The 10,387-nt window shown below is 41.5% G+C and overlaps 1 protein-coding gene across 1 annotated transcript; it reads left to right on the plus strand.

Annotated features, from left to right (window-relative positions):
* The first annotated feature begins 1,446 nt into the window (after window positions 1-1,446).
* Window positions 1,447-10,323, plus strand: cipcb (CLOCK-interacting pacemaker b). The gene is made up of 4 exons (XM_061929140.1): window positions 1,447-1,737; window positions 2,712-2,900; window positions 2,972-3,126; window positions 6,573-10,323. The coding sequence occupies exons 2-4, from the start codon at window positions 2,729-2,731 to the stop codon at window positions 7,386-7,388; spliced, it is 1,143 nt and encodes a 380-aa protein (XP_061785124.1). The 5' UTR covers window positions 1,447-1,737; window positions 2,712-2,728; the 3' UTR covers window positions 7,389-10,323.
* The last annotated feature ends 64 nt before the right edge of the window (window positions 10,324-10,387 follow it).

Raw genomic sequence — 10,387 nt, forward strand, 5'->3', positions numbered from 1 at the left:
AGTTAAAATGGGATATTGTGATTTCACAAGACTGTCTTAGAAGTGATCATTTGAAAATGTTCAATTTGAAAAATGTGCACTTAGAGAAAATATAAAAAATAAAGTGTTGCATATTGATATTTATCTGTTTCTATATATATTTATTGTGAGAAATCATTAAGATGATCAGTGTTTCCACAAAGATAAATATAATTAATTATTAATAATAATATAGAGTTAAAGGTAAATTGAGCAAATTGGCTATTTCTGGCAATTTGTTTAAGTGTGTATCAAACTGGTAGCCCCTGCGATGAGGTGGCGACTTGTCCAGGGTGTACCCCGCCTTCCGCCCGATTGTAGCTGAGATAGGCTCCAGCGCCCCCCGCGACCCCAAAGGGAATAAGCGATAGAAAATGAATGGATGGAAACTTGTAGCCCTTCGCATTAATCAGTACCCAAGAAGTAGCTCTTGGTTTCAAAAAGGTTGGTGACCCCTGCGCTAACCACTAGATATGTATTTGTTATAGTGATTTGCATGTGTATTTTGCTTGAAACAAAAGTCACTGCAACAAACCTGATACTTAATACTATATTAAAGCCTGATGAATGCTTTTTAGATTTGTAATTGTTTTTGACTTACATTATTTTGGACATAGGCTTATGTCCAAAAAACATGTTTTTTGCTGGAAAATGTCATACATATCAATATGTTGTTAATCCAGTAAGGTGCAATAGTAAGTATATTTAACATATGGGATCATTGTCTGGGCTTTTTACGAGTGATACCTTATATTCATCACTGGGATGAGAGGATTTCCAGATTTGCAGTTATGTTGTCATTATGGACTTACATGACCTAAAAACATGTTTGTTTTGCTTAAAATGTCACCAAAACAGATCAAAGCCCTGAATAGCTCTAAAAACAAAATGTAAACATCCAAAATAGGAGAGCAGTAAGGTTGGTACTAACATGCAATATCAATACTGTAAAAGTAACAAAGGCAGCAGCACACTGCACATTGAGCTGAAATCCAAAATGTTTTTGTTGTTGAAACTTTATGTTGTTATTGATTTCCTTCTAGACTTTTGTATCCTGGCTCAGGTTAACTACAGGCAAGCAAGCACTTATGTAATATGCCCACAGTATTACACTCGAGCGACAGAGCCTACGTCATGGTTTCCCCGAGATTGTGTGTGTGTGCGTGTGTGTGCGTGCGTGCGTGTATAAGTGTAGTAAGAACACCTCCTGCGTCCTGACTGAACACGATGTCCTCATCTTGCCACGCTTTCCGGCAGCGGTCACGTTTTTCAGCTGCTGGCCTCGCTGGCCAATCAGAAACGCGGAGGACCATAATGTGGGCGGGCACCTTGGGCTCCAGACTGAGACGTCACACACCCTCCCGACAAAGCCACGCCCCTACTTGCCAAATATGGTAGATTGTCTGGGCGCTGCTTTCTCGATTTTTGTCTTTAAGGGACATTTTTGTGCGGGAAAGGTGACAAATCATAGATTTGTTGCGCCCTAAATAAATTTGAATGAATTAAAGTAACAATTTAAGACAAATGTCTGTGGTTGGTCCGCCCGCATGTAACAGACAGCCGGAGGAGGAGCCTCGTGTCCCGTGTACAGTACCGTGGAAAGCCGTGTGTTGGCAAGCACAGACGGGAAGGTATCCGCCCCACAATCGAGCTGCCTCGCCGGGGAAGCAACGACATGTTTTGACGCCTATTGTTCTTTGAACGTAACCGAGTGGAAAAGTAAGCTGTTTATTTATGTACATTTGTTAAGGTTTATAATTTACGGTTTTAAGGACAGTCGAAGCTAAAGGCTAACATTAGCTTTGTGTGCGTCGTCAAGTTAGCGCCTCGTTAGCAAAGTGCTAAGCTAAGTGTTCTTAAAATTTCCACATTTTGATTAATCCTCCGTTCAACCAATGTATAACCCTTCAAACATCCACTTTGGATTAAATGTGTGTCTAAGACGTGTCTATGTTCGAGTGTGAACAAATGTATATCGTGTTCTATCTTACTACGATAGTGCTAGATCAACATGTCAGAATCAGAATCAGCTTTATTGTCATTACGCAAGGTAACGAGTATTGTACACTCACTGTTTTCATACCTTCTGTTTTATATATTAATACAGAGCAGACAGTGATTAACATGTAAACAGTCACTTAGTGGCGCGAATTATTTAAAATAGCTGAACAACAATATGTTCCACTATAATTTATGGCATTTTTTTACAAGACTATATGAATGGAATATGACCTCAAGGAAAATAGTGGTATGTAAAACCTTCAGCATGTTAATGTGCCAAGTAAAACTGGAATTAACTGAGTACAAGCACATACAAGGTATGTGAAAATTTATAATTTTCTCAAGATTAAATAAGTTATTATTAAATAATTTGGTGTATATTCTCCTGATTTATTCACTGTACAATGTATCTGTAGCGGATACGACATCTAGCAAGTATTACACTGTTAAACATTCATAGTTCTTGTATTTCCCTATTAGAAAATAGTAACATGTAAGCAGGAACAGTAATTGCTAAGATTCAGTAGGATAAGCAAGATCTGCCTCTATGGGCTCCTTTTCAGGCATGTTAAATCATGCCTGTGTAACCATGTGATGTTCTTTTAATGTAATTTTGTCAAGCAAACTCCATTTGGGCACAGTTGATGTGATTGAGTGCCCATATACCGGACATGTGTATTATCTGTTTCCAGATGTACCATCTCTGATTATGCTGATGTTGCGAGAGCGCCAAGCGTCGCGTCCACACCCGCAGCAACGGGAGGAGACAATGAGCGCCAAGAGGAAGGCTGATAGTGACTCCAAGGCCGCTAGCAGGCCACGCATCATGAAATCTCAAGGGAACTCGCGAGCTGACTCGGAGAGGGACTCGGGATTCTCAGGTATGATCTTAAACTTACTGCATGTTTTTGAACAGATGCAACAGTTAGTCACTACTTCTTCTCCTGTAAAGATGCAAGCTCAGAGCACATGAGCTTGATAGACACCGCCGATTCCGAGGACTCGCCACGCCCTTTCATGCAGTCGCGCTCACAGAAGTCTGTGGTGAGAGGGTCCTACTCTCACATCTCCCCTATGATCATCATGAACAACGTCCTCCTCAAACAGGTAGTAGGACTTCCTTACGTCGACGTATAGTGCTGTCATTCTTAGCCTTGCTACTTTTTTATTGTTGTACCAATGAAGATGTTTGTGTTTTCTGACTTATAAATGTTGGTACAATGTTGGATACTTTTGCTAAACAAAGCCATCCATTTTCTCCCACTTAAAACCCTTTCGAGGGTGCAGGGGGTGGGGTGGCTGGAGCCTATAACAAGCAAGGAAGCAAGTAGCCAGCTGATCAATCGATCATGTCAACATTGGCACACAAGATTGTGATCACGGCGCCGCTTTAGTTCGTCTGCGTTAGTGCTTATAATAACAATATCGCTAATACTTGGTTAATATTCAAGTCACGTAATGTAAATGGAGTATTGTTGGTGCTTTTTGGATGCTTTTTATTGGGTTTTATTGGCGGAATAGAGGACCTTCCATTGGCTCCCCTGAAATTAGAATGCATGAAGTGAAGTATATTTTTATATAGCACTTTTCACTAGAGACTCAAAGCACTTTACATAGTGAAACCCATTATATAGAAACTCAAAAACAGTGAAGTTGGCACGTTGTGTAAATCGTAAATAAAAAAAGAATACAATGATTTGCAAATCCTTTTTAACTTATATTCAATTGAATAGACTGCGAAGACAAGATATTTAATGTTCGAACTGAGAAATTAATTTTTTTTGCAAATAATCATAGCAGCAACACATTGCAAAAAAGTTGGCACAGGGGCACTTTTACCGCTGCGTTACATGGCCTTTCTTTTTAACAACACTCAGTAAACGTTTGGGAACAGAGGATACCAATTTTTGAAGCTTTTCAGGTGGAATTATTTCCCATTCTTGCTTGATGTACAGCTTAAGTTGTTTAACAGTCCGAGGTCTCCGTTCTCGTATTGTACGCTTCATAATGCACCACACATTTTCAATGGGAGACAGGTCTGGACTACAGGCAGGCCAGTCTAATACCTGCACTCTTTTACTACGAAGCCACGCTGTTGTAACATGTGCAGAATGTGGCTCGGCATTGTCTTGCTGAAATAAGCAGGGGCGTCCATGAAAAAGACGTTGCTTGGATGGCAACATATGTTGCTCCAAAACCTGTATGTACCTTCCAGTGTTAATGGTTCCTTCTCAGATGTGTAAGTTACCCATGCCTTGGGCACTAATACACCTCCATACCATCACAGATGCTGGCTTTTCAACTTTGGGCCTATAACAATCCGGATGGGTTTTTTCCTCTTTGGTCCGGAGGACACGACGTCCACAGTTTCCAAAAACAATTTGAAATGTGGACTCGTCAGACCACAGAACACTTTTCCACTTTGTATCAGTCCATCTTAGATGAGCTCAGGCCCAGCGAAGCCGACGGCGTTTCTGGGTGTTGTTGATAAACGGTTTTCGCCTTGCATAGGAGAGTTTTAACTTGCACTTACAGATGTAGCGACCAACTGTAGTTACTGACAGTGGGTTTCTGAAGTGTTCCTGAGCCCATGTGGTGATATCCTTTACACACTGATGTCGCTTGTTGATGCAGTACAGCCTGAGGGATCGAAGGTCACGGGCTTAGCTGCTTACGTGCAGTGATTTCTCCAGATTCTCTGAACCCTTTCATGATATTACGGACCGTATATGGTGAAATCCCTAAATTCCTTGCAATAGCTAGTTGACAAATGTTGTTCTTAAACTGTTCGACAATTTGCTCACGCATTTGTTGACAAAGTGGTGACCCTCGACCCATCCTTGTTTGTGAATGACTGAGCATTTCATGGAATCTACTTTTATATCCAATCATGGCAACCACCTGTTCCCAATTTGCCTGTTCACCTGTGGGATGTTCCAAATAGGTATTAGATGAGCATTCTTCATCTTTATCTGTATTTATTGCCACCTTTCCCAACTTCTTTGTCACGTGTTGCTGGCATCAAATTCTAAAGTTAATGATTATTTGCAAAAAAAAATTTTTATCAGTTTGAACATCAAATATGTTGTCTTTGTAGCATATTCAACTGAATATGGGTTGAAAATGATTTGCAAATCATTGTATTCCGTTTATATTTACTAACACAATTTCCCAACTCATATGGAAACGGGGTTTGTACATATGACAGTGTTTGAAGATGACATGTCAGTTGACTTTAGGCGCTCTCCGGATTGGCTGTCGCTACTCCAATCAGCGCAGGTGCTGCTGTTGTGGCTGACATGAATTGATTAACGTGGACCCCGACTTAAACAAGTTGAACAACTTATTCGGGTGTTACCATTTAGTGGTCAATTATACGGAATATGTACTGTACTGTGCAATCTACTAATAAAGGTTTCAATCAATCGAAGACAGCAGATGGCAGCAGTATCAAAGCACAATACCTTTTTTCATCGTAAATTATCCACTCAACAGATAAAATAACGGAACAGTAAGATGCAAAGCCTTAAGGCAACTTGACCTTCATCTTTTAGTTAGAGTTCCATGTAGCGCTTGCAATTAATTGAATGCACGATGCGAACCCTGAACTCCATTGTAAAAATATGTTTCTACATTTGTTATTTGTTACATTTGATTTTATCCTAAAATCTACAATGTTCACATTGGTTAAGTTTGTAGTTACCTTGATTTTAGCTTTGGTGTTGTTTTGATAATTGTTTTGTTTATATTATAAGTGTAACATTTGAATGATGGTAAATGCATGTGTTGTGGCAGTTGCGGATGTCATCAATGCAGCATTTTGAGAAAACACTTTGTTGCTTTTCCAAACATTTTTTATGGCAAACTGCCAACATGTGAATCCCAAACAGGAAGTGCTTAAAGTTTATTGGCTTTTTAAAAACACTCAGACAAAGCATAAGTTCATTGTGTTCTCCATGGTGTTTTTGAAACTGCACAAATTTTTTTTCTTAGATTTTTCAACTAACTTGAAGTTTTTTTTCTAAGACGATTATTTGTATTATATACATTTTCAAAAGATTTGATAAAAGCCAAAGATGATAAAACTCGATTTGACGGTGGTGTTGATTTTTGTCCAACTCAAAATTTGACGCCCAAGCTGGTTTGGATTTGTGTGACTTAGGGTGCAGGGTATGGTTATTTTTTGAGAGTGACAGTTATATTTGGCAGTGGTTTGCTTAAAAATGATAGTATATGCCATGTTTTTAAAATATTTCAGAGTGGGATTATATAAAGAGCAAACAAGATGGGCCCAAGAATTGATCCCTGGGGGACGCCACAGTCAATGCGGGAATTGATGTTGTATTTTTTATTCAAGTAATGCATTTGTTTGTCACAGACATGCATAAGCACTAAGTGAGGTATTTAAAGAGATATGGCTTTGTTGTGGTGGTTGAGGGTATTAAGTTTAAATGGGTGGTTAATGACTGTAAAAAGTGTAAACAAAACAATAACATGTCAATCGGTGTGCTGCTCTTTACGGCGCAATGATATTGACTGTGTTGTCTTGGCAGCCCGAAAACAACCCTGCAGCCATGAAGAGCTGGGGCTTCAGACCTGCTGTGGAGGTGGTTCAGCCGGTGGTCCAGCAGCCTCAAGTGGTTTTCCTCCAGCCAGTCGTCTCCCGTCGAGCTTCCTCGGCCACCAAGGAGGCCTCCCGACACAGACGGCCCAAGAAGTATCTTCCCATCCTCAAGTCTTACCCCAAGATTGCGCCACATCCTGGAGACAGCTCCAGCTCGTCGGGTAGGAGCACAGCCTCCTCCTCCTTCTCGTCTTCTTCCTCGTCTTCTTCGGGATCGGAAAAAGGGGGCACTTTAGCTTCCAGTCACCGTGACAACAGTCAGAAAGAGAAGCATCAGAAAAGCGAAAGTGGTCGCTTGGGTCCTCTTTCCGGGACCCCGAACTCAAGTCTGCCGCAGAGTCGACTACCTCAAACGTCAAACCACAGCGAACCGCCTGCGCCAGCTGTCAGCGGGCCAGAACTCACGCCCTCGCCAGCTCTCTTCAGTAGCCTGGCGCCCCTCGACCACAGAGAGGACACCTCCCCGGTTGAGCAGAAGTGCGACGACGACGACGACGACACCAGGAGGAAACGCTTTTGCAACACGTACAACATCCTCTGCAGGTCGGGCCTCCTGGACATCACGCTGCGCACCAAGGAGCTGCTCCGGCAGAACCGCCGCACCCAAACGGACTTGGACCGCCTTCGACAGCACACGGACCTCTTTCTGCAGGCCGTGGGCAGCGGCGATGCAGACATTTACGTCAAGCTGCACGCCAGCCTCCAGGAGGATGAGGACAAAGAGAGGGAGCGGCTTAAAGACTGATTAGACTTGGACAGAGCGGTAAATCCTCCAACCTGAGATGGCAAGAAGGTGGCCAGTTTAGGAGGAGGACAAGTGTAGGGGGTTGTGAGCGCAGACTGATGGACCGAGAGTAATGTGACCCACATTTGACACCCCTTCCTTCACACAGTTGGCACTGGCCTACATTTTGTCTGCCACTTTCCCTCAGGATCGCCTACATTTTTATTACTGCATTATTATCCACGATACTTTTATGTACTCCGGCGACACAACAGACACTTTTTAACACCACAATGAAACCATATTCATTTTCCTGTACCTTATATCTGCTTAGATGAAAGGTGGGGCTTATTGTGGACTGAGACCTGTCAACCACCTTCGCATACAACTTCATGAACATAGCTGTACTTCCTCATGTAGTGGCCTCTGGGGTTTATTTACTCAACTGCAGAGATTACCAGGCTGGCATTAAACTGAACAGCCCTTTTATATTTGCAAAAATAATATTTTGTCATTGGCATCAACTATGCTTCCATTTGAAAATATTTTCTACAATATGCAATATAACAGGTATGACAATACTTTTAAAAAGTCATGCACCTGGGAATAGATTGATTGCCAACACTAAATTGGCCCTAGTGAGTGTGAATGTTGTCTATCTGTGTTGGCCCTGCGATGAGGTGGCCTGAGGTATGTTAAGTGTCCAAGTATCTTGAAAGGAGCTATACAAAAGTCCAAAACATGAATACCGGTACTGATATGCTAATAAGCAGTTTAGTCGTAGTAATATTACTACATAGCGTCAGTGAAGTGCTCTGACAGATTTTTTTCCCAGGCATGCTTGTTGAAATTTTCCACAGCACTTGCTCCACTATTTTGCAGCGGTTTCTCGTTAAGCTCCCTTCGTTAAAAATGTCCACCATGCCTAGTGTGTCACAGAGCGCTATAAAATGCCGCAGTAACGTTAATATGACAAAGTGTAAAAATAGACATTTATTTGCTCATTTAAACCCTGCAGTTAATTGGGATGAGATAAGAGACAATGAGCGCAGAGGCCACTGTTTGATGAAATGCAATTCTTGTGTTTGGTCTCTGGAACGCCATTCGAACCTGGACCTTTCTTGCTGTGAGGCAACCCTGCAGACCACTTATCCAGCGTGCTGCCCTAACTGCACAGTGAAGCTTCAGTTTCACTTCAAAAGGTCGGGTCATGGCCGGGCGTCCTTGGTATGTGCGCGTCATGGCCACGCAGAGTTCAAATGAGGTCTTTGCAGTGCACAGAAAATTCCAGAGGCGTTAATGCAACTCCAAGGAGAGCTTTGATGGTGACTTTTTTTCAAACAGTTTGGCTGAGATGTCCGCTTCACTTTGACCATGTGATATCACCACGTCCCGAACCTTTCTCAGTGAATGCGCAGCTATTTTTAATTTTTTTTTCGTTTTTTAACGCACCTCAAGTTACTTTTTTCATAGTTCGTGATAGGCAAGCTATCGACTTATTAAGCCGCCCGGCCCTTCTGCGCATGCTCTGCATTTGCGCCATGCCACAAAACCCACTTCCTGTTAGTAAAGCAGCAGCTTCCTGTTAGCTTGACCGCAACTCTTCTTTGTCGTGTCGTCGCCTTTTGTGTGAGTTGTTGCTGTTTGAAAACTGTAAAGAAAGAAAAAGACCAGTTAGTTGCACGTCGACTGAATTTTAAATAAGCTTGTTTTCACTAACTGGCCTTAACATTTTGTGGTGCGTTCAAGCACCCCCGAAAGGCAGCTAGTGTGTTGACGTCATTCTAACAGTGAACCACTCACATTACTTTTGAAATATATTGTGGTAAAAACAACTACTTGGACATGATAAATGTGAGACAGAAAGTGATTCTGTAAATACAAAATGCTCGTCTTTGAACTCACTAATATAATTGCAATATTTCTGGGCCCTCAAAAATGTCCCAACATATTCATCTTACAACTCAAAGACTTGAAAATGGTTCTAGAGTTTAAACTGTGCTAAACTGGTTGTCAATGTGCTTTTAGTCTTGTTAGACACTCTTGTCTGTCTGCATCTTTTACTTACATCCCCTTTTTTTTCGACCACGTGACATTCAGTCTGAATTAAGCCCTTGGGAAAAACGAGTCCGTCCGTTTATAGCTATGATCATCTATGTTTGAAACTTGTTTTTTTATGTTACCGTTTAAACTTTTGTCTGAATAAGAACGCCACTAGCGGGTTTTCAAGCCCTGATCGGCCGAGCCGGTAGCGGGTTGAATAGTACACCCTTAGACAATCAGCGGCTTTCCAGCTGATGCAAGGGCCGTTTCGCTTATAATCAACTTTGTTTGGCTGATTGTGTCGTTCTTTATTTTACTGTTACCGCATATTGGTTGCCGATCAGCCTTTGTGCAATCTTTTTGGAGGACATTGCTATTCAGCTTTACACCCTGTCTTTTGTGACCCAAGACGCGTTCAAGTACAGCTGGTCATTGTGCATTTCTTGCTTGCTTCCTCAGGATGATGGGTGGGCCATGTTGAATTATTGAAACAAACGAGACCAACACGTAATTGGAACATATTTAATTCGGACAAAACAGCCAGTAACTGGCTTAAAGTCCCTGACATGTATTACAAATAAACGCTTTACTGTCATTTGCATTCAGGCGTAATGAAAGGACGCACAAAATGATGGCGAAGTGTAACTTGCCGCAGCCTTAAATTCAAACGTTGATGTGTATATTTGTCTGTGTTTACTGTTTCAATCTGACATAAACAACTATGAACTCATGTTTCCGACTGAAAGTACAGTACAGTAGCCTAGCGTTCTTTGTTATTTCTATTCCAAGGCAGACAGTGCATTTCTTCTGGGATCAACACAAATAATAATTTGATTTATTTTGTGTTCGTGGGGGGATTTTGGACTATTTTGTATATTTCATGTCATTGTAATAAATGTTACATTTAAATTAAGACCGTACTTGTCATGTCATTATTTGACCCCTAGATAGCAGTATAGTCATTACAAAATGGAGAA

The sequence above is a fragment of the Nerophis lumbriciformis genome, linkage group LG34 (genome assembly GCF_033978685.3).
Source record: "Nerophis lumbriciformis linkage group LG34, RoL_Nlum_v2.1, whole genome shotgun sequence".
Taxonomy (NCBI): domain Eukaryota; kingdom Metazoa; phylum Chordata; class Actinopteri; order Syngnathiformes; family Syngnathidae; genus Nerophis; species Nerophis lumbriciformis.